General features: G+C 37.1%; 2 protein-coding genes across 4 annotated transcripts; one reads left to right on the top strand and one right to left on the bottom strand.

The window, feature by feature from the left end:
• Positions 1–203: 203 nt before the first annotated feature.
• Positions 204–17,370, bottom strand: LOC102223667 (unconventional myosin-Ih-like). 3 transcript variants are annotated; one of them, XM_023337929.1, is made up of 32 exons: positions 17,298–17,370; positions 10,733–10,894; positions 10,257–10,372; positions 9,358–9,556; positions 9,196–9,276; positions 8,930–9,109; positions 8,658–8,756; positions 8,462–8,575; positions 8,299–8,370; positions 8,097–8,216; positions 7,222–7,289; positions 7,039–7,144; positions 6,876–6,956; positions 6,693–6,784; positions 6,520–6,614; positions 6,322–6,368; positions 5,661–5,741; positions 5,466–5,571; positions 5,247–5,364; positions 5,031–5,144; positions 4,848–4,924; positions 4,664–4,732; positions 4,461–4,545; positions 4,201–4,363; positions 4,018–4,101; positions 3,607–3,700; positions 3,270–3,325; positions 3,057–3,192; positions 1,943–2,013; positions 1,743–1,840; positions 1,563–1,662; positions 204–1,488 (listed from the first exon to the last, which is right to left on the bottom strand). In XM_023337929.1, the coding sequence occupies exons 1-32, from the start codon at positions 17,307–17,309 to the stop codon at positions 1,468–1,470; spliced, it is 3,117 nt and encodes a 1,038-aa protein (XP_023193697.1). In that variant the 5' UTR covers positions 17,310–17,370; the 3' UTR covers positions 204–1,467. The 3 variants fall into 3 exon arrangements, with proteins under 3 accessions (XP_023193697.1, XP_023193698.1, XP_023193699.1); XM_023337930.1 differs by lacking the exon at positions 17,298–17,370 and adding an exon at positions 12,588–12,629; XM_023337931.1 differs by lacking the exon at positions 17,298–17,370 and adding an exon at positions 12,592–12,626.
• Positions 17,371–18,584: 1,214 nt separating this feature from the next.
• Positions 18,585–24,510, top strand: LOC102223416 (synaptic vesicle 2-related protein-like). The gene is made up of 16 exons (XM_005810089.2): positions 18,585–18,689; positions 18,905–19,038; positions 20,118–20,203; positions 20,287–20,385; positions 20,490–20,561; positions 20,659–20,783; positions 20,891–20,954; positions 21,043–21,168; positions 21,253–21,381; positions 21,497–21,570; positions 22,290–22,363; positions 22,452–22,556; positions 22,660–22,771; positions 22,872–22,953; positions 23,030–23,119; positions 23,641–24,510. Exons 1-16 carry the CDS (start codon positions 18,628–18,630, stop codon positions 23,779–23,781), a joined length of 1,575 nt encoding a protein of 524 aa, XP_005810146.1. The 5' UTR covers positions 18,585–18,627; the 3' UTR covers positions 23,782–24,510.
• The last annotated feature ends 37 nt before the right edge of the window (positions 24,511–24,547 follow it).

Below are 24,547 nucleotides of genomic sequence, written 5' to 3'. Positions count from 1 at the left end.
GTTTTTGTTATTTTTTTTGCTATTTTGTTTAATTTTAATTCAACTCTTTTTAACAAGCAGTAAGAGAAACAAACTGCAATATCAGATCAGAATAATAAAAACGTAAAATTATATATGCTGTAACATTGTGAGGAGACAATAATTGACAAACTGAATTATGCTTGCAGCCAAATCATCAGTATGTCCAATAATGTGAGTTTATTACAACTATATGTAGTCTGTAATATACGTAATATATGTCATTTTTATTAGTCATATAGCAGCACACTTTCAATGCATTTTAAAATATGAGGATGTTTACTTTTCACCATTACATATGTACTATTGCTACCCATTAGAAATATTAAATTAGGTGTTACAACCACTTTCATGACTACAAAGGTATAAAATTCAGCACCTATTTTCAGACTGTTTCTATGAACATTTGGAAAGTTTAGATCACTATTCAGAGCTCTGCTAATCCCAGTTGTGGATTTTTCTTCAAATAATCCCCACTCAGCCGCCTGACTGAGGTTTTATAACAAAGGTATTGGGAATAACAGAGCTGGGTTGGTAGATGGGTTGGGGGTTGAGATTCTCCAAACTTCATGTGGCCTTCAGATTAGCAGATTAGCTCAAGTATATTATGTAGAGCTTCATGAGTTTCCATTTCCTTTGCCATCGCAGAGTCCTGAGCTCCTTAGAGATGAATAACAGTGGAGGATGGAGGCCAGTCTCTCTTGTCCAACATCAATGTCTGATCTCATATTTGCCCCTCTGATCAACACTTCCCAAAACCACTTTCCTAAATGTCTTGGAAAGCCTAAAGAGGTCAGTCCTACAACTGCAAAGTGTGGACCAACATTTTATTTAGCACTAAGGATTAAAGATTTGCTGTCACTCAGCAAAATCTTTCCTGTTCTACTTGAAACAACCGAGGAAAGACACTTCAGGATTTGTTTTGCCAGCACAACCTTATGCACAATCAGCAAATGCTCAGCAGGGGGAGCTGCAATACGAGCATCATCAGTGAACACAGAGTATAGATAGACTGAGAATTATTTATTGCACTGTATTTTCACTAACCTAGTTTTCTAAAGGTAATTATTATAAACTTATGTATGGTTAAGCATGTTCTTACACAAAGGTGTGGCATAGGTAAGCTCTTTATGGTTTTACACATGCATGTCTTAAATTGCCATATCAACAAAAGTCAAATACAAAACAGGCTTTTTTTAGCTTATATAGTTTATATGTTTTCTGATCAAACTCTTCAGTTGCTCTTTCTGCTGTTGAGATATTGGCATTATTTGGTGACGAACAACATCAGACTACCATAAAGTAATATCATAAAGATGAAAAACTTAAAATCAGTCATTATGAAGAGCATGAGGAGGTTGAGAAAGAATGGCTGGTTTTTTGTTTTGTTTTAAAGATCTGCATCTCTGAGGCTTCTAAGAGCCTCATCATCCCAGTTAAGCTTCATCTTCATCTGGTTCTTGTTGATTCCTAAAAAGCAAAATTCTCAATGAGTTGCTTGTGTGTTTGCTTAAAAAGTATTATTATCTGAACTCCACACTCACCACCATCAAGTGGCCGTTCTTTGCTCTGTAGACCATGGATTCCTGGCCACTTTTGAAGTCAACAAATCCCTCTCTGCCAGGCTGAATGTCAAACCTCACGCTGAACGCAAAGGGAAATTCTTTAATTAATTCTTAACAATAATTATTAAAATAATGCTGAATATGATCCAGATTCTGTACCTCCCCTGAACCACTTTGATACAGCTCTGCTTGTCAGCAATAAAACTGAGCTTAGTCAGAGCCTCGTAGAGGAAGTCGCACTGCAGAACCAGATCTCCCTGAAACAACAAACGTGATTGGTCCTCCATATTTAATTACAGTAATAATCTGATTACTGTCTCATAATTATATTTCATTGCAAAAGAAAAACAACAACAAACCTTTTGTTTGATATCATCACATGTAACATGGAGGATGAGGAAGTTGTCGCTCAGGTTGCTCACAGACACACCTACAAAAGAATCAGATCAGGATCTTATTCTGATTTGTAAAAATCCCTAAAATAAACTGATCTATTTTTGTACTTAGATAATCTTATAGAGTTAAATTGATAAAAATCCAACAATTAATTTGAGTGAATTCATTCAATATACAAAAAACAATCCAAAATAAGGGAATAATTATTTAATAACAATAAATATAACAATGTAATTGCTCCCCTAGCAGTAAGACTAAAAAAATCTCCAACGCTCAATTCCAGAAAACTACAACTTTGGGTCACCAAGTCTCGATAATAAGCAATAAATGCAAATTACATACATATTCATAAGATTATTATATTTAGAAAATGTATTTTATTACCTCCATTCACTAAGTAAAACACAGTATATAGATTAATTACACACATAATTATGCTTTCAAGCCTTTAATTCTGTTAATGATGATTATTTTTTGCACCTACCGTAGATTAAAACACAACATTTAAGATTAGAATTTTACATAAATCCAGTAAAATAACAAACCACGTTTAACCCAGACATATGGATTTAATGAAAATTATGTTTGAAGGTTCTGATATTACACTAAGGGCATTTTAGTAACATAAAAAAACTAAACAATGTATTGTGCCAGGTTAACTACGGTGGAGGATCTGTAATGCTGTGGGCCTGTTTCTATTTCAAAGGTTCTAGGAAATTTGCTAAAGTACCAAGACATTTAAATTAAAAATTCAATGTTCTCTGCCAGTAAAAAACATTGGGATTTTATTTTTCATTGGCACGATTCAAAACATATCACAGAATCAGCATATAAATGTATCAATGCATGAAAAATCTACTTTATTCTATGGATATCAGGAAAAACTTAGTATTAATTAATCCTTAATGTAAGATTTGATTCCCAAGCTGAGTTCTTTTTCTTAAGACATCTGTAGCATGGGTTACTAATAAGCATGCATGCCATAGCAAGAAGGAAATTAAGATGTAGCTACACAAAATAGTGAATATATCCTTCTCTGTGTGTAATAAGTTTACTTTCATTTAGTAGCTTTATTACCTTTCAACGAGGTGAAATCAATCCGCTGCTTAATCTTTGTTTCTTCGACCAAGTAGGCGGCTTCCTGGGTGAAGATGAGCAGCCGAAGACGAGGCCTGAACCCGTTCCTGTCGTATTTCACCACTGGAACGCCGTACTGTGAACGAAACGCAAACAATTAGGAAAATATCGGAAAAACAAAAAGAGGCAGAGTAAACTCTGGCTCTGATTTACCTTGAGGTGCTCATGCTGAATTGTCTGAAGGACCTTGAGGTTAATGTCTTCGAAAGCTTGGTGAAAATTTTAAAAAGATAGGATCCAATCAACAAATTGAACAGAGCCTACAGTTTCATATGTTTTAACAAACTTTCATGTATTTTAATTAAGCAGTGTATAGTTGTAAAATGGAAGAAAGGAATATAGTGTTATCATCTTTTTACAATTAATAAAACAAAAAATTATCAGCTGCATTTGGTTCCAGTTTGCTGTCCTAACACAACACAAACCCACAAAGCATAATGCTGCCACCACCATGTCTCACAGATAAAAAATACTATTAAAATATTCTTACCAATCCTCGTGTCAACAAACGGGCTGCACACACTGAGTGGGTAGTTTTCTTTTTTTCCTTTGAACATGGAGCTCGTTTGGGCTTTGAGGAGAAGCTGGAGAAGGAGAAACATCCAAACAATGTCACATGGTGACTTTAATTGTTTAAGTTGAGTTCTGAGAAACAAGAACAATAAATGCAAGAACTATGAAAACAACTAAAGAGGCTTTACATAAAAATAGATTTTAAAAAGCATGTTACTGTGCAATTAGATTTTGTGTTTCCAATATACACATATTGTCTTTTTATCTAACTACCAAACTATTTTTTATGTAACATATACAGTAGGTTCATTAAAATGGGAGATGGAAAAAACATACAAAGATAGAGAAAGTGAGTTGAAGATATTATTTTGAAAACAGTGGATCCTACCTGAGCTTTCCTTTGTGGGGTGATTTCTCGGACGTACTGCCTCACCAAATAGCGAACGAAGACGTTCTGCAAGAGCAGCGAGACCTGCAAAATAAAAACGCATTTTAATTTTGTTACATCTTAAAAGTCATACAATACAATCCCTGCCAAATCATTCTTCAAAAACATGAAAAGCTCATTTACCTCCTTTAAAATGGGTGGTGGGGTGAGCCACGAGTCCATGTCCAGGACCGATTTGGGAAGGTTTTCCTTCAGGCGGGTGAGGTAGTTCTGCCTCACATAGACCAGGTACTCACTGTTGTCAATGCAGGCTGGTTGATTTCTGGTCATGAAACCTTTGATGAATCTATCAAAAATCAACCAAACAGGTCAGCTTACAGCACAGTATCTTATTAAGCTGCTTTATTAGACATTATCTATATCTTGTGATTATTGTGCCGTACTTCTTGATGACCTTGACCGCCCAAGCTCTCCTTTCACGCTCCTTCCTCGCCATCAAACCTCTCCAGCAGTTCTCAATTTTAGTGGCTGTTTGGACAAACATACGGGATGAATTATTTTAAAATGAACATCTAAAAAAAGACATGTTTCTGATTTTGAAAACATCATCACATCTTACTCAATTAGCGTCACTTCAGTCACTCACCAGCCGCTTTCTGTTTCAGGTACTCTTCTTTCACTCTGTAACCTTTGTATTTGGCTTGAATCCTTGTTGCTACAGTGACAGATGATGTTTTCACGTTTTACGGCACTTCTGATAAGATTGTACTATTAAATAGTAATGTTTCATATTTTACTTTTGAATTGATTGAAGCCGAGTTATTTCTTACCAAGCTGATGCTTGCAGACCTGAAAGGCGTCTTCTGTTGCAAACAGAGTCCGGGGATGGCGGATGAAAATCTTCGTCCTTCAAGTGGAAAGCCAACATTTAAAGCGTCAAAAGATCCAGTGATTCTTCACAGGAATTATAGATTGTTAGTAATCTTTCGAAACCATGCTGTGCATCTACCAACCTGCCTAACTTATACTCATCAGTTTTGTAGCCCAGGTGTTTAATGAGGCAGCGAACACCCTCTGCTGGCGTACCTTTCCAGTTGGGCCAAGTGTCTGGACACAGAGCTTTATACCTAGTGCAGAGAAGGAGCATTTGTATAGTAGTAGGTTTGTCAACAACTAGAGCAAACTTTACAAAGTAAGATAATTAAATCAGGCTGAAGATGTTCTGTTACCTCTGGAGAAAGAGCTCATATTTGCGTCGGTATGCAAAGCCGGCTCGCCTGACCCTGAGGTGCTCCATGAGCCCCAGGTATTTAACCTGATGTCTCACCAGCACATCATCAAATTTTGCTGCAAAACACACCAGAGGACTGAAATTTCAGCTCTGTTATCTGCCCCATCAGCAGCCTGGTGAACAGACTCCATTTTGTACAAATGTAATCTGGTCTCACCTGGTTGTTTGGATTCATTCGGTTTGATGCAGCGCACATACCAAGGCTCTTTGGACATTAGGATCTCAGTCAGACCAACCAGGCTGTTCTTAAACTGGGTCACCACCTAAGGTGTTGCAGGACAAAGTGGACAATTTGAACCACTTTCAGATTAAAATCTGAGGAAAATTAAGTGTCGTCTGATTATCTTCTCACAGTTTCTGGTCTCTTTTTGCTGTCAGGTTCAGAGGAGGGAAAGCAGTGTTTGATGATGCCATTTTTGGAGTGTTGCATGACCTTATGGAAAACAGAAAATAATACGCTTATCAGTCTTGGTTAGAAATTCGAAAGAAATGCTAATAACCCCAGTGCAATGACATATTTTTGTGATTTATTGATAATTGTATTCTTTGGTAAAAAATATATTGCTTTGTTGGGGGAAAAATGTTTTTTGCTCTCTTTTGTTTCCTGAAATCAAAAGACAAAATACTTTACTCAAGATAATATCACCAGAAGTTATTTTATGTGAAAGTTTCAAATCAGAAAAATGAAAGGAAATGTGTTTTTGAGATGTAAACTAAAGTACTGAAGTCAAGCAAAGCTACAGTGCATGGTGGAGATACCATCATGAATTAATGTTTTTTATTTGATCCTCGAACCAAGCAGGTTGAACAAGGTGAAAGGTCAATAACGAGGGAAAAACACAGCACAACTTCTGCCAAGGCAAAATGTGAAATGGATAAAAACCTAACATTAAGCTTTTCAAGCAGACTATTGAGGATAATTATTGTTAAACTTTGTTTAATGTTTAAATAAAACACATTTCTGTCCACAGAGTCACCACTTTACTGAACACAGAGATCCAGAATAAAATCACCTCTTTTCCACTTCGATACAACAGATTGTTGTTTTTGTCCAAGAATCCTGAAATGTCAAAAGAAAACAATATTTCACTTATACATTTTTTAATAAACACTCTATTTCTTATCCTGCTGAAAATAGCTGTAGCGTAAAAGGAATGCAAAAGCAAAGTTAAGCTTCTCTAATAGTTAACAACAGTCTAATTATTACTTACCAACAACACAATATGTAACCTCCCCAGCATAGTGTAGGAGGCGGAAATCTCCTCTTTCCAGTGTTTTTCTTGTGTTTTTGTCTGCAAGTTTGTGTCTGTATGAGGAGAAACATTTAAGGTGACTGGAGTTTAGTTGCTGTAAAGGTGAATTTTCCAAAGAATTAAAGTCTCACGTGACAAAATGAGGATGGCCGCCAATCTTTTCCTCCATCTTCTCCAGAAAGGTGAGGTCGGTGGCCTCCCCAGGACGCAAACATTCCTCATCCTATCAGGATGAAAATCAAACTTATGTATTTTATTTAGCCAAAGGTTTATTAATTCATTCATTAATGACCATAGCTTATTTAAATACCTACCAACAAGGAGATGATTCCTCTGAATTTCTCCTCCACAAGGTCACAGATTATCTTGTTGTTAAAATATGGCACTGGTTCCCACTTTGCACAAGAACATTAAAAACATTAGATTGTTTCATGAATCATGTCGTTTATTGATGCGACTAAATAACTGCATTATTACTTCAATCCCTTCCAGCTCGTATTCCTCCTGCTCTGATTTAAGCGTCAGCTGGATGAAAAGCTGCTGCAGCTTCTCGTTGCAATAGTTGATGCAAAACTGTTCAAAGCTGAAATGGAAAAGGGGAAAAGGTATTATTATGTTCAATGTTTTTGCCTGAAAGTGGTCAAATGTGCAGGATCTCACCTGTTAACACTGAAAACTTCAAACCCATAGATGTCCAGCAGGCCGACCACCCTTTTCCTGGAGGAATCCTGAACGTAGCACAAGGAGATATAAACAGTGGCAGGAGGGCAAAATATAGAGGAGTTTGACCACATATGTTGTCTTGCAAAAGTGTTTTATATTTTGTAACTTCACTTGAGTTTTTCTTTTGTAAAGGAAAAAGTCTCAAAATTGTGAATTGGGTGAAAAATGTAACAGTTTCCTATTCTTTTTTTATATACTTAAAAATTTGAAATGTGTGGCGTGCTGCTGCTTTTACTCTGATACACCAAAATGAAAGTTTGACACACCTCACTGTGTTCAGCAGTTAACTAAATAGTAAATGAGTCTGTGGGTTTGTAATTTAAACCCAGTATACAGTAAATGCAACTGTTCTGTGGCGACTGTAGCACTTTATTAGCCAGCATTAACAAACAAACCTCCTCATGAAAACCAAAAAAACGCAGACAGACCAAGGCTGAAGATGTGGACACATTTCAAACAGGGTTAGGTTATAAAATTATCTGCCAAGCTTTGAACACAACTGCAAAGGAGCAAGTATTGGCCAAGACATTTGTGTCCACATAAAGTGACTCATTGGAAAATGAGAACATTAATCCAAAAAACAACCAATAAACTAGTAGTCCTGCATTCTTCATGAAGGAGTTAAGAAGAAGAGGACTAGACTGAACACTTTATATGTTAAAAAAGACTACATGAGGCAAAAAGCTGAAGTGTTGTAAATTGTTTTGCACAGTAGAAAATATTGTCAGAATTCATACTAATCAAATGTCACGTCCAGGTTTTCTTGCTGTGTCCAGTAGAGCAGCTAAAACATATCAACACACAGTGCTGACCTGGTTAGCCAGTGATTCATTGATCTTGTTGACCAGCCAGTCGAAGGTTCGGCCATAGACGGCTTTGGCAAGGGCATCCCTGGCATATACAGCATGTTCCACTGAAAATGGGCTGAGCACCTTTAAGAGCAAAGTAATGTGAATGACTGCAAATAAACATCACAAATTGGTAAAAACACATCCAAAGCTACGGGAGCGTCACCTCTTCTGTTTTGGCTTCTATCTTTCTGTGGGTTAAACCCTGTTGTAGCACCTGGTTAGGAATACCCAACAACTGCAACAAAGACAGACAAAAACACGCACTGAGTGTTAAATTCACTCAGGGTACACGTTGAAGATTGGTGCATCACAGACAGATGGTTTACTTTTGACACCCAATGCATCTCCTGGTTGTTTTTGATGGTGGCATATCCTCGAGCGTCTGCTTCAAACTTTAGGTTTCCCAAGTGGAGCACACTGGCAATAATACCAAACAGGTGCTGCATCAACACAAAACAGAGACAATCAGAGAAAGAAATCATCACGTAGATTTGAACATCGTGGTTGACTGTGTCACCTCACCTCAGTGTCGCTTTCGCTGAAGTCTATGACAGACAGCGCTTTCCGCACTGTCTTCCAGTCACTTTTATCGTTGATCGAACTAACTTTGGCACAATCCCCCTAAAAAGCATGAAATATAAACTTCTGATTAAATATTTGTGTGGCATGTGTGTGAGGAAATGTTCAGCTTTTGAAACACAGAAATTTTCACGTTTTTTTCTAATAAGTCTTCAGAGATTAATCTCAAAATTTCTGAGATTTTTGGTGGATTTCTTTTCTAAATTTTCTCTCACTTGCACCAGATAACGGTAGTTCTTGCAGTTTCTCTCCAGGCCCAGCCAGCGGAGCAAATCCTCCTCTCCTCCCTCCACCAGCTGGTAGAAGATGTGGAAGTTTCTCTCACCGTGGTTCTGGTGAACCACGCGGGACTTCTCCAGCAGGTAACTAAGGATGTGACCACCCACAGCTCCACCCTAAGGAAAAAGACAATCTCTAAACTCCAGATGCCATGTAATTTGTCATTATTTTTTATTCTTTTTGTGTAAGTATTCCAGTCTACCCGATGGTCGAACTGGATGTCCATGTATTTCCCAAAGCGGCTTGAGTTGTCGTTTTTCAGGGTTTTGGCATTTCCGAAAGCCTACAGGAAAATAAAAGAATCAAATACTTGATTTAAAATATGTTTATCTAAAACAGAGCATAACATTAGTTTGCCACTGACTTCAAGCACTGGATTGGAGAGCAGCAGCCTGTCCCGGACGTTGTTCAGGAGTTTGGTGCTCGGACAGCTGACAGCGTAGAACTGCAGGATTTTTTTGGAGGCCTCTGTCTTTCCAGCCCCGCTCTCTCCTGAGATCAGGATGAAGTGATTGTTGAACTCCGACAGCATGGTGCGGAAAACGTTGTCTGCCAAAGCATAACTAAGAACAGAAACAGGTTAAGGTAATGCAAGAAGACTCTTGATTTTCATAGATTCATATTTTTCAGCTCAGTAATGTTATCAGTTTTTCCACATTTTAGATTATTTCACCAATTTTCCACATAACAATTTATGTCTTTGTATTTCTCATTTTCTTATTGACACCTTGTCTGTGTATCTGTTGTCATTTCCACATCACAACAGATACACAACAGCACAAGCCACTATTTTGCATAAGATTTAGTTTCAATTATTTTAAGTTTTACCTGAAGTTATTTGGAAGAGGGACTAACACGTTCTTAAGTTTTAGATTTCAATTCTGAAAGTAAAAATGCTGAAACTAAATAATTGTTTTCTCTATAAAACCTAAGTATCCTCTTTTTAAGACATACAATGACCAAAAAATAGTCAAACTCATCATCTGTAAAGAGCAGTGGTTTATGTGTGAATGCTTTTCTTCAGCAGCAAAAAACAAAAAATCTGGTAAAAGCTGATTAAATATTGATGAAATAAATCTCAGGGTAAAAATAGAGAAAACCTGCTGGTGGCTTATTTCTCCAAAAGACAAGTAAGTAATGTTGTGATGATCATCAGCAATTCAAAAATATCCATACTCTCTGAAACAATATATTCCTGAACTGATTCATCTTATTTATCCGTCAAATGTTTAAAAAGATATAGAAGAAACCCCAAAAACTTACATGTGAGGTGGTAGTTCAAAGAAGTTAACTCCCATATAGGTGTCCATTTGCTTCTTGCTGTAGATGTCCAAGTCTTTATACGGGTTGACCGACACCAGAAGCGTCCCAATGTAGGTCTTCAAACAGAGACAAGGACATGGACTCATGATCTGCAGCTCTTGCACGTTCAGTAATAATACAACTATTCTTCTTACTGATTACATGACATTAAAAAAATATTCTTCCACGATTATATTTAGTTTTGTCCTTTACCAACAGCAATAAGTTTATTTAATCACTTGTCATCATGACCCGTTGGGTGGTTGTGACCTTTTTCATGCTCGCTCTGCAGATTCAAAGAAGCAGAGCTGCTATATCAGCAGCACAAGGTGACAGATAGACGGTAAAATGCCGCATTAGGACAGCAGGGGTTAGAGGCTGAGGGCTGTGAGGTTTCATTAGACTAAAGGGAATAAGCTGCACAGGAAAGCACCCACATAAATCAGGTTCTCATGGAAGCGTTTCCTCAGGTTGTCCAGAAAGGCACTCTCACTGGTGTAGGCGTCCAGCAGAACAAAATCCTGGATGCCCACACGATCCCGGGCCGTCAGGGAGGCCTCCATGTTCCTCAGGATCCGGTTACACCGCTCCTCCAGGCTCTGTGTCAAAACAGGAGCGATAAGACGGGGAAACAACAAAAGCTGATAACAAGTTATTGTTCATTCAGGTCCAACTCCCTAGCTCAACAAGTATGGTGGAGAGCTGCAAAAGTCTGAAGTCAAACCTTAATATAGGTAAACTTTGCTTCTAAATAGCCAGACTTTCCATTAAAATGGCCCTGGATAACATCACCCTGGCTTTTCACTATTTTCTTTGTTTACAGCAAGACTTCATCTTTTCATTTCTTTGCTAAGAAAAATGGAAAAGTTAGAAAGTGCAACTAGAAAATGGATCTATAGCTTTTTGTTCATAGATGTTTTGTTTATGAGCACAGACATGAACATAGTATCATTTCTGTTAGCATTTATTAGCAGTTAATAAGATGCCTTTAACATATTTCCCAAATACTGTTTAATGAAATTGGGAAAGAAGTTTGTTTGGGTCTAACATTATATATGGTCAAAATTTGTGACCAAGATTGTTTATACAAAAGACCAGAAAAGTTGCATCACCGTTTTTTACAGGCTGCCATTTTTAACCTGATCAGACCAAACCAAACCAAACCAAACCAAACCAATCCGATGAAATATAAAAGGAAAAAAGAAAGAGATGGAAAAAATCAGGAAGTTTTTTTGTTTCTTTCTTTTATTTTTCAAGAACTCATTGAATGCTATTCACCTTTATTGAGAACCAAAGTGAAAATAAGAGGTAAACTTTAAAAGACTGGAAGACTACAAGATCCTTTTAAAATAATACACTAAGCAAAACTAATAGAAATCTCAGGACAGTATTTTGCTTGAGAGCAACATTTCATTGATAAGACATAGAAAAGACAACGTTGCTTTTTATCGAAGCAAAGCTTAAATGTGAAAGAGAAGTGAAATATGGAAACATCTACATAAATGTTTTAACTATCAGGGTTAATCAAAGGCTTAAGTGAATTAGACTTGTCTCATCTTTGGTTTAATTTGAACAGTACTGGTAAAGTTATTTTTACTCGAGTTTAGATGGATGCAGCTGTTGTTTTCTTTTTTTGTGTGTCACTTTTCTCTCTAATGTTTGTTTTTTTCTGTGCTGTCGGTGAGGAAGATATTGAGACAAATGCCAACAATACTGGTAAAATATCTCTCCCAGTGGGCGTCTCGCTGCCGGCATTTTTGTGCTCATATCTGTGAATTCCAGTTAGTGTCCTTGGCCACATCCGTTATTCCTATGTGAATCTAAATTCAGCCACCTCTATCTTATCTGGTTATGTGTTCTCCATAGACCCATTACTCTTTTTTTTTGCCATTTTAAATCAGAAAATAGGCAACCAAGCCTGCAAAACAGATTTCATTTTAAGGCCAGAGTAGATTTCAACAACATTTCAGTATCAAAGTACAGTTAAGAGATAGAAGACTTCATGATTATATGCATAAACACAGAATATACCTAGCTATTTAATACACAGCTCAGTTTCTGCCAGGGTATAACCAGAGATTCATTGCACTTCAATTACAGCATTATGAGCCGTCTTGTATCACGTTTCTGTAGTTTGGTGTTATCTCTGCCAAGTTGAGCTGTTATCAAGTCACAGTAACTGATTTAATAACATCTGATTTAGTGACAGAAGAAATGCACAATAAAATATTTGAATTTTTCAAATATAATGAAGTTAACGATGGTTGACTGGAAGTCAGATCAAATAATTACCTACTCTCAGGGCCCTCGATGGTTGTCCTGATGTGTGCCTCTCTTCTTTTTTTTCCCCAACTGAACCTGAACATCTGCTTTTATTGGGGGAACACAGGAAACACTGATGGATTATATCCTCAGTTTCCTCCAATAGGAAGTCGTAAATTATGTAGGGAGTGTTTAAAAAAGGAAGTATGTCTGTCCAGTTCTAAATATGTATTTGTTTGTGTTCTTCTTTTATTAAAGTTTATGCGTGGATATAGTTGAAAACACAAACAAAACTCTCTTCTAAAATAGATTCATTTCAGCAGTTGGGATTGCTAAAACACATTTCCTACTAAAATCATGACTGATTCAAAACTCAAAAAGCCCTTCGAACTGGAATGTAGGAAAACAACTATTCGACAGACGTTTGTACCCACTTTGGCAGCAGATTATAAAAGGCGGTTGTCTATAATTTGCTCATAATCGACAGTAAGGAAATTTAGTTTTGTGATATCTAACAGTAGCAAGCTGCTTGTAATTGTTTTTATTTTATTTAGGACACAGAATCTGTCCCATCTTGTAGTTTGAATAGACCCAAATGAGGATTTAAATAATTACTACAAACGGAGTAACAAATAAAAAATATATAAGATAATAACATGTGAGATTTGAGCATACCTTCTAAAGCGGCTATGAATGATCATCATTAAGGCTTGCTGTGTTTTTTTTAAACTTTTTGTTTTACTCTGAACTCACTTTCTTGGTATTTGTTTAAGGCTTTGTTTCTTTTTTCCACTGTTTCCACATGTGGTTTTCTCTGATTAATTTGTCTTCTCCTTTTACTGATCAACATGTATTTTGCTTGGTAGGCCACTTTGGTCGGATCAATCCATTCTTCTATTTTATTTAATTTGGGGAAGGCATGAATCTCTAACAGCAGTCATAGGTGAGAGGCAGGACACACGTTGGACAGGTAGGGGGTTCATCACATTGCAACACAAAGATAAAGAACAGAAAACCATCCAAATATGAAATAAGATCCAGGAAAACCAGTTAACCTAACAAGGATGTCTTTGAACTGAGAGAGAATACTGGAGAAAACCCGTGAATGAAAGGGACGAATATCCAAACATTATTTATGCAGATTATATTCAATTGAATATCTCCTTTTTACACCTAGAGATGCTAATGCTACAGTTGTTGCATATCTCTCCAGTATCTTTCAAAAATGTTTTAAGGACTCTATATGAGCAAATGCCTGCATATCTCACTGATATTTTATATTGTTGTGCTCCCAGTACGTCGTTGAGGTCAAGGGGGCTTCTACTGGGAGCAGTTGTTCACTGTTGTCCTCACATCATGTTTCTGTGATCATCTACGTGATCAGGTATCATTTAGTGCAAAAGACAGATTACCAATCAAAGAAAATGTGTCCTCAAGAAACAGACAAAAGGTAAAACACTATACTGGAATGTTACCAAAAACCACTAAAGGAAACGTTTGCTTTCCTGGTAATGGAAGTCAGTAAACCAAACTGTAAACCTGAACTGTAAACCAAAAAAAAAAAAAAAAACGACATAACCCAAGTGACGACATTCCAGTAATAGGAACCACAATAAAAAAAAAACATATCTGAACCGGAAAGTCTATCTGACTTGAAGATCATCACCTGAGAAGACACCCCATTGTCCGTGTCCATCCAGTATGGTGCTGGATCCTGTTACCCAGCCACAAAGTGGCAGTTAGCCTCCTGAAAGAGATAGCTCTCCTCGTGGGCTGCTGAGTGACACCATACATCACCAAGGGCAACATACATTTAGGGGGCTTCAGGTGTTTGGAGAAACCTGACCTTAATCAGTCCTTCAAAGACACCAGTCCCAAAATGTGCCTCGCTACACACACCTGCCAGCTCAGCTGAATCAGCTTTGTACGCTAGAGGTTAGATGCTGATAGATTTAAAAATAAAATGTTTATTAGACAGGATTGGCCTAAAGAAATTTTTTAAAGCATTTTGTGCCAAGCGTCTTGCTTTAGCTTGTAAGAAGGAACAACAAATGTAAAGATGTAAAACCTGCCTAACAAACTTTTGTGTTGTACCACAACACAAAAATAGCATCTTTGTGTTACTCTTATCTAACATTTCACCAATATTCAGATAAATGGACCAACATTTGCAATTGCTAATTTATTGTAAATATAAAGTTTTGAGATCCTGGAGGGAAGCCCTGACACTTCTCTCACCAGCCACACTCCGATTATACTTCTAGGGGATCCCAAAGTGTCCCCAAAAGAAAACTGCAATAAACAAAGTGTGTTCTGTGTCTCCTCAAACTGCAATGTACCCAGAAAACTTGAAGTGGGATCATATGTCCGAAAACCTCCATAGACTAATTCCTTTTCCTGAGAAGCAGCAGCTGGACTCCAAGCTGTCCCCAGATGAAGACCTTCACCATATCTCTAAGGCTGAACCCATTCTACCTAAAACGGAAGTTTATGAAGTTCATTTCAGCTGCTTGCATTCAGAATCTTTTTCTTTTGCTGATGATCTGCAGATACATGTATCTCAAGATCAGGACCCGGAACATGGATCAACCAGTTTTTGAGTCGGCTCTTTCTTTACTATGACAGACCAGAGCAGTCGTAGCTTGAAGTAACAAAGCTAATCTAAATGACTTTCAATGAACGCCACAGCAGGATAAGTGATATGTGGAAGCCTTGGTGAAATGATTACAAGGTCAACTTTTTACAAAAAATGCAGACATAACTCATAAGAACTGGATATCAATTAAAAGCACATGATAAACCTCAGCACTACACACACGTGGACTGAAGTCTCGCATCAGCATCACTACAAAAGTTAAGATCTGGTCCACTCTTCAACAGCCTGGTAATAAACCACATTATCTCTTCTTTTTCCAAGGTTCACCAGTTAGTTGAAGCCCATTCTTTCTGATGTCCAAGAATTTCCTCTTTGGTCCTTGTTTTGTTCACTTTCCTTATTTATTTAGGCAAATTCTGCACAATATTGTCATGATCAGGCGCAGGAGAAGAAGAAAAATAATAAACATGACATGGAAAGAAGCAAGATTCTGTCTAAGGGTTGCACAACTTTTTTTTCATGGTAGTGTAAATAAATATACCAACGTAAGTAATTTACCTCCCTCTCTTCCAGAGCCATGTGTGTCATGGTTGAATCGGTCTTCTGTGACGATTCTCAGTCCACAACTGTGCAACTCGGGCACACAAACTCCAGCACAGAGGCTTTAAAATATGAGAATATCTTCCATATTTGAGCCTCTTCAGTTCAGCAGTGGTCTAATCTATTCTGTCTTCACACTCTCCACTGTCCTTCATCCAACAACAAAAACAAAAAAAAGCAAAAAAAAACAGCCTTAACACAAACCCTTCACCACAATTCAAGATAGAAAAGGATGGAACTGCTGCTTCCTGCTTGGCTGCTGCTTTGACACTGGCGATTCAGTAACGGGCCACCTGGTTCTGGAAGCAGGGGGCTGCTCAAACATTAATGGAGCCGAGGCAGCAAACATCCATCCAGCTCTTCACCTGAGCGTTGAACTATGTGTTTAAGAAGAGTGTGTGGGTGTAGGTCTGTGTATTTTTTTATGTCTGTGTCTGTGCAGGTATGTAATACCATGTTGTTGTAATCCGAGCCACGCAGAGACCCACTCTCACCCTCCTCCACACAACATACAGGAAAGGTATTCAGTTACTGATCTTTGATTAGATGGATGTATTTCAAAGTAATTATCTGCAACCCGATAAAACTAGAAGGTAAAAGATTATTCCAGGATTGAATTATTGCAACCTTATTTGTTCTACTTCAGATGATAAATATTGACCTCACTTCAATGTCCAGGAAGAAAGAGTTTATTTTTATGAATGTGAAATAAAAAACATGTTATAAGATTACTTAGTAAATCTGCGAGGTACAGATAAATTGCACTTGAGCCCAAAAAATGTAGGTTTGGGACACATTTAGTTGACAGAAAACTAGAAATGAAAGAAGCTGACATTGAAAACATCCATCACCATGAAACACTATCAACGAATCTGCAACTTCCACCTTTGGTTTTTCATTTGCTACAGTTCATCCTTGCCAGGCCCTGCGGCGCTGTCGTCTAATTGCATTTGTTTAAAATTTAACATTGCTTCCTGAAAGCATCAACGGAGCCATCTTACGTTACTGCCTCATGATTGGGGAAACCACACAGTGATACAAGAGAGCAGGATGGAAAAATGCTCATTAACATCCAGCTATGCATTATGTAATACTTACACATTTGTAAAACCTAGATGGACCTTAAGGTGGTGCGCACTCTAAAATGAATGAGTACTTAATTAATATAAAACCTCTTCTATAATGAACACAGTCTTGTTTAAGGCTTCCAAACTTGGGCTATTCTGTCACATCCAGATATCTAAATAATATTTGGGGAAACAAAGATTATCCAGAAATCCTCAGCTACTGTACTCTTCACCATAGAAATTATATTGTATCTATATTCTCTATGATAAAGCCAATCTTGTTTCTAGAGAGACAAACCTGTTTCCACCGCAGGTCTAACAAGTGCAAACCAACTTATATATGTGAGGAAACAGCTTCATGCTGAAGGGGACTCTTAGTTTCAGGGACCTCTTTTAAACTGTCACAGATACTCTACAACTTCAATGTTTAAAAATAATTTAAAAACAAAATAAATTATAGCAGACATCAAACCTTACCTTTGATTCCATATCGGACGTCTTTGTGCCAAGCGCTACGACTCTGCTGAGTTCCTATGATGTTCAGTGTGAGTCTGAGGCTGATATTGGGACAGAGGGATGCGCTGTGCGATCCACCTGTCTTGTATTTATGGCTGTCCATGCCGCAGCCACAGCGCATCCTCTGATGTCCTACTTTGCTTCTGCTTCCAAAACCTGACCTTATTCACGTACAAGGGTACAGAGGACTGTACGATTTAGATGCTCATCAAAAGCTGCAGGAAATCTGGAGACTCTGGAATCAGCTTTGTACAGGAGAAATGCGCTTCATCAATGTTTGGAGACATTTTTGTTTTACAATATGTGCTTTGGACTGGTAGCTCACCAGGATGTTGAGTTTATTACAAAGACAAACAAAAAAAGTCTGGTTCAGTTTGGAAAGAACCTGGATAACGTGGCTGTGCAATTTGAATAAAATACTGACTATTCTGGTAACATACTGTTTTTCTTAATGGCATTAATACTATTACTGATCAAACAAACACACAAAAAGTAAGAAACACAACTGACAACACATAAGGTTAGGCTAGAAAGTTTTTAAAAAATCAAGGGTAATAGCACAACCTACAGTCTGTCATACATCATGACACTCAGCCATGCAAAATTGTAAGTAATGCTTGCTTCTTTTTTTTTTGCATTACAGTAGCCCTTATATTTACATTTTTAAATTTGCCTGCAGGTTAGCTAATTTTACAATATATAATATAAAAAGAATAACATTATTCATGCTTTTATTTCTGCAATGTCAGATAAAAAATTAAAATTATTTTTGATGTAGAAAATAGCTAATCAGGTAGATAACAGAATAAAGATTCACTATTTCTGGCCTTTAATTTTTCACCTTTATTTAAATACCTTACATGCAGACTTAATTATGATTTCCACTCTTTACCTGTAAAGCCTTTGTTTATTCTCTAAGGATTTCTGATCCAGCTTGTTTTTGTCTATATTTCTTTAACCAAACTCTACACTGATAATGATAGTCTACTACGAGGAGCATTTTTTTTTATTTTAGCCTTCTTTTTCCAACATCGTTCATCTGATATATTGTATTTATTGTAATTTTGCCTACTTCGCACTGATTCTTTTATTAAAAAGCTTTATTGTGAATCCCTGAAAAGCAACCTTATCGTTTCCTGGTGTAACCACGCCCCCTTGAGTTTCTGCAGGTATTGTTCTCTGATTGGCTGTCTCATTGAAACTTGAAGCGACTGCACCAGCAGGTTTGACAACAAATGACCGGTTTGTCTTCAGCTGTAGCTATGCGTCCTGTTTATTTCAGGATCAAAACATGGAAAACTGGACGAGATCTGCTAAGGTCACTTACAAGCGCTGGAGCAATCCTGAACCAGGGTAAAAAAATAAAAAAAACAACAAGATTTTTGTTTTTTTCTTTGTAATTTATTGACAGGTGTTATATTCTTAGAAACAAATGTGCTTTCTGTGTTTGCTAATGCTCTTTCACTTCCTCTTTTGAACGTATGTATACTTTTTTTTTTACTTTAAGCTGTGCAATGAGTCGTTTTAATTTAGCAATGACTGAATGTGTTCTTTCTGTGTGCTGACAGAGATGAGGGAGATTTTGTGGGTCACACTGATGAAGACCAGACCACGGATAATGAGATCTGCACCATTGCCTCAGCAAAAGTTGACTCAGGGAGCAGAGAGTCCGCCAACAGTTCTGGAAATAATACAACTGCAGGTTTGCTCGGCCCACTTGTGAATTACACAAACTTGTTTCTTTGTGTTATCAACTATACTTGAATGCTAACAGTAGCCAAAAAAGTAGCTCAATGTGATAAATTATGATAGTTTTCTAAAAGAAAAGAGCAAATGCAATGTAAAGAATGCTTAATTACAGGTCAGTCTGGAAATATGAGAACCGTTTATGTAGGCCGTGGCCTCTTTTGGTGTTTGGTTATACAACTGGATCCATAACTGTGAAACACAGGATCAATGCTTTTGATTTATTTCTGTTTAATAACTAGACCCGTAGTATTCAGTCAGTGAACACTCTTTACTCCTTACTACACAATCATCCTATTTTGGAACCCTTGAGTACATTTTTGTCTGTTTCTATGTGCAGGAAGTTGCATAAATACAATATGTTGTCTTTGTAATGACAAATAACAGTTCAAGAAGGTAAAATAAGTGCAACTTTGGTGTTTTTCTATCATACATAGAATTTTGCTTTAGTCCTATCTGACCAGAGAATCATCTTCCATTTTGCTTTCTTGTTTTTACTTTTCCAGAAAGATTTATGGAACTTTGCTTACTAAGCTGTTCTAAGTTTGGAGCATTTTTTAAGCAGCGTTATATCCTAACTTAAATTTCCTTCACAATCTCTTTCCTAATCCGACCCACTTATTTCAATTTTTTGGCTGATTAGCAGACCTTTGCTGACTGCAATCATCTGAATCGGGTTTGTTAAAGTAGGAAACCATCTAAACATGTAGGACAGAGTGCCTTGAGGACCCTGGGGAAACACTGCTCTAATATTTTTTAAAAATCCCTTGAGGTCTTCATAGAACAGCTGGATTTGCACTGGAGTTTATTTAGGCCTTTGAGGATGACAAGTTTTGAATGCAAACCACAAACATTTATTAAAGTAATTAAAAATAAGAAACCTGCATTTTGTTAAATTGCATCCACAAACGTCAGTGAGTTTTTCTTGAGATTTTATGTGGCATTTAATTGTGAAGTGGAAGGAAAATGATAGATGGAAGCAAAGTGCCTGATAAATTGACACCAATCACTGTTTCTGCCCCCGACTTTCCACAGAAACGTTTTCAGTGGACGATGCACTGGAAGTGATCGGATTTGGAGTTTTTCAGTGGAAGATCTCGTTCGTTACGGGACTCGCATGGGTAGGAATCCATAAGAGACCCTGGAAATGCCTTTCTGTCATTCTCTCCGTTCTACGTGTGTCTCATGTGTTTCACTGTGTCAGGTGGGAGATTCCATGGAGATGATGATCCTCAGCATCCTGGGCCCCGAGCTGCACTGTGACTGGAGTCTCCCCAGCTATCAAGTGGCGCTCATAACATCAGTAAAAAGCCTTTGGGTGCTTTTTGAGAATTGGTGACTGTGTGATGGTTGCTGTTGTTTGCATTCAGCTTTTTTTCTGGGGGTTTTTGGTTTTTTTTGCATCAGGTTGTCTTTATTGGAATGGGATTCAGTTCACTCCTTTGGGGTAATGTGGCTGACAAGTACGGAAGAAAAGTAGTAAGTGCCACATTGTTTGGTTTTTTTTGTTGTTGTTTTTTTAGGTGTGTTTCATGACCTTCCAGTACCTTCTGTTTTGTTTGTGTCTTGGTGACAGGGTCTGGTAATTTCCATGTGCTGGGCTCTGTACTACGGCCTGCTCAGCGCCTTCAGTCCAGTCTACGGCTGGCTGCTGGCCCTTCGAGGCTTCGTAGGCTTTGGCATCGGAGGAACACCTCAATCGTAGGTTCACTCTGTCCTTTTTGCGAAAGTGAGATACATTAGCAATTGGTTAATGATTCTTTGCATTTGAGTGTTTTTTCTTTGCTTTTTTTAAAATTTTGTTTTAGAGTGACTCTGTACTCTGAATTCCTTCCCGTGAGAGCAAGAGGCATGTCCATTATGTTGATGGCGGTATTTAGAGTTTGTTTCTATGTGGTTTATCAAAGTTTACACTGAAGAAATCATTCAGAAACATTACAGAAATCATTCTCTTCTTCAGGTTTTCTGGGTCCTTGGCACCGTGTCCGAGGTCCTCCTAGCCCTGTGGGTAATGCCCACTCTGGGTTGGAGGTGGTTACTTGGTCTCTCCGCCATTCCAGTGGGAATTTTTGTTTCTTTCTGCTTTGTAAGTATATTTCATAAGATTAAAACATAAACATAGCAAAATAAGTTACTGACAAACTCTAACTTGCCTTCATGTGTCACACAGTGGTTGCCTGAAAGTCCTCGTTTTGATGTGCTGTCAGGGAGAAGAGAAAAGGCAATAGCAACTTTGACTCGCATCGCCCGTGAGAATGGCAAAGAATTACCTCAGGGAAGACTCATCGAATATAAACAGGTGACGTTAAAGATAAATGTTTCCTCGGAGATGAGATGATGAAGATGTCCTCACAGGGTACAGGTTATTTATATGTACTAACACAAACATTTGTTTGTGACTTTTATTTTCACAGAATGAACGTGGGCAGTATAAAGATCTTTTTTCGCAACAGTACTGGAAGATTACTCTTCTTTTATGGTTTATATGGTTAGTTTGTATAATGTGTGTGCTTTGTTGTCACCTTTCAGCTTTAATCAAGTTGAAATATTTGGGGTGAATCAGTGGGATTGTAGCTAGTTAGCATTTAGCAAAAAATAATTGTCTTAATTTTAATCAGAACATGTATAATCATGTACATAAATGTCATATTGGAGATTTCCATTATTTATTTGATCTATTCTTTTATTCGGAGTGACAGGATTTTTAAACAAGCAAAAGTATTTTTTTGAAACACAAGTTTGAATTTCTTTTTTGTAATTCACACACCTGAACTGCTTAGGTTTTATAGCCATCAGTGAGCTTCTGGTCAGGTTGGATATTTGACTGAAATAAATAAAAAAATTATTTCAAAAGGGCTTATATCCGCAACATTCTAGAAGTTAGTGCTAGTGTGATTTAAAACTTAGTAACATTATTCTTGTTGAGAACCCAGATTTATTTAGGAAGGATTTTGAAAGTAGGTTAAATAACTTTAAATGATTCAGATTAGTTTTTACAAATTGACCAACTTGCCTTCTTTTATTTTTGTGCATTAAAGAGATGGGGCTCAAATAAATTATTACAAAGCCAGAATAAATATTGTATTCATGTCCGTTGTACATATATATACACGCCTCTAATTCTAGCTCTATTATTTATTCTCCATTTTTTTAAAATTTCCAAAATCTAATATTTGTTCCTGTTCTTCTTTTTTTCTTTCACCAAAGGTTTTCTTTTGCCTTCTCTTATTTTGGGATTGTCCTGCTGACCACTGAACTGTTCCAAACAGAGTCATGTGGAAGTGTGTGCCATTTTTCACAAATTATAATAAATTATACTTTTATAATGTCACCAAAAAAGATATCAAACATCTCTCTTCTTCCTTCTAGTGGCCCAGGGAAGCAGCATTGAACCGAGGTGCAGCTTAGAATGTAAATATTTGACATCAGCTGACTACAAGGATCTCTTATGGACAACCTTGGCAGAGTTCCCAGGTAAAACATTTGCCAGTATTTTTTTTTTCTGAGGACTCGATCCGAACTGTAACATCGTTGTGTGATTTAACATTTTTTTGTTTTGTTTGTTGTTGTTTTTTAGGCCTTTTAATAATCCTGTTTGCAGTTGATTACCTTGGCAGAAAGAAAAGCATGGCGATTTGTTTTTTCATGTTTTCTTTGTGTATTCTGCCCTTGTATGCTTGCATTGGGAGGTGAGATTGCTCTGTGATACAACAACAGCAAACGTACACTTTGAGGCTTGTGGCATCGCTGACACTGATTTTTTTTTTGTTTGTTTGTTTGCTTTTGCAGGGTAGCTCTGACGATATTCATCTTCATTGCAAGAGCCTTCATCTCTGGAGGATATCAAGTTGTTTTTGTTTACACACCAGAGGTATGAATCAGTTTTGCATTAAACATACCTGCAGACAAACTGTTGTCCAACACATGTATTTATTTTTGTGATTCAGGTTTTTCCTACAGAAATCAGAGCCTTGGGCATGGGGACTTGCAGTGCTTTTGCAAGAATTGGTGCTCTGATTACACCATTTGTGGCTCAGGTATGCATCTCTATTATACAGTTGAAGCCAGATATTTATATACAGTGCATAAAAATATACATAGGCATATTTTCTCACCATCAGTGTAATACACCAGACTAAACTTTTAGTTAGAATTGCCAGAAATATTTTTGTTTGAGCTTTTGTGGAATGACACTATTCTTCTTCAACGGATCATTTCGCTGATAAATCAGTGAAGCTATAAATCAACAAACAGCTGCTAGCACTGCTAAGACCAAAACCTATTGAGTGAGACTTAAGTTTTCAACAAAAATAACACATGTATTTTCTTTCTATATAAACATATTAAGAAAAAAAAACCTCCTACAATAAATCCCCATTTTTGCAGTAGCTGGGAGGAAAAAAAAATCATGTAAATTTAAGTAGGTTTAAGCATTTGGAAATTAAATCACATTTGATTATTCTAAACAGAATAACACTGTTTAAATTCTATAACTGCAGATTAAAGCGAGAAGATTTGCAGTTTTCTCTGACAAAGTGATTTTGTCTGTCGTTTTAAGGTGCTGCTCAGGACGTCAATGTATCTGACCCTCTCGGTGTACTGTGGCTGCAGTCTGCTTGCTGCACTTGCATCCATATTTCTGCCTATTGAGACTCTGGGCAGGAGTCTGCAGGAGTCCAGCCTTGACTCAGACAGATAAACAACATAACCAGACAGTCAAATAGTTCAACACACTCCATGGACCAATGACAGGTCAACCAGGAAGAAAGTAATCTTTTGTGCCGTCTAAGACTTCTAGGAATACATTTGCTTCTGCAACGATGAACTGAATTATCAGAATGATGACTGGAGGAGGTCAGAGGGCAATCTTATTACAAACAGGAGGGAAATAAATGAAGGGCTGCTGTCTGTGTCTAACAATAGCAGAAGGATGTTTGTTATTTGACTAATTTTGTACATCATCTTCCATTTCAACCAAAAAAATTATTGAGTCTTAGTCACCTTAGAAAATTTTTGGATCACTCATAAAATGATGCTGCTTAATTTTTTAGACTCAGAAAAACAAGAGATCACTTTGAGCCAAATGGAAAGATCAGTAATTTTCAAAAGTACTTTCTGATAGTTTTTCTCCTGTTTGTCTGTTTTACTTCACTGGATGTAGAAAGAAACATCTTAGTCAAATAAAACCTAATAGACAGTCAAGGAGGAGATCTGGATTGTCATTTCAAATCTTTTGAGAATTGGAAATACGAATGCATCATGTTCTATTTCAAAAGCTATCCCATGAATTTTTAATTTTGTGTTGCACTAAAAAAAATGTAAACTGTGCTCAATTTGATTTTAGCCTTTCCTTTTACTTTAAAACTTTTGTTTCAACAAAAAATAATGAAAGATGTACAACATGGTGACTGCTTATTCTTTGGGTCAATAAAACACAAATATTTTACTGAGAGTCCAGATATGTA

This window comes from Xiphophorus maculatus, chromosome 8 (assembly GCF_002775205.1).
Source record: "Xiphophorus maculatus strain JP 163 A chromosome 8, X_maculatus-5.0-male, whole genome shotgun sequence".
NCBI lineage: Eukaryota > Metazoa > Chordata > Actinopteri > Cyprinodontiformes > Poeciliidae > Xiphophorus > Xiphophorus maculatus.
Note: the sequence above shows the minus strand (reverse complement) of the source record. Positions and strands in the feature narration are given on the sequence as shown.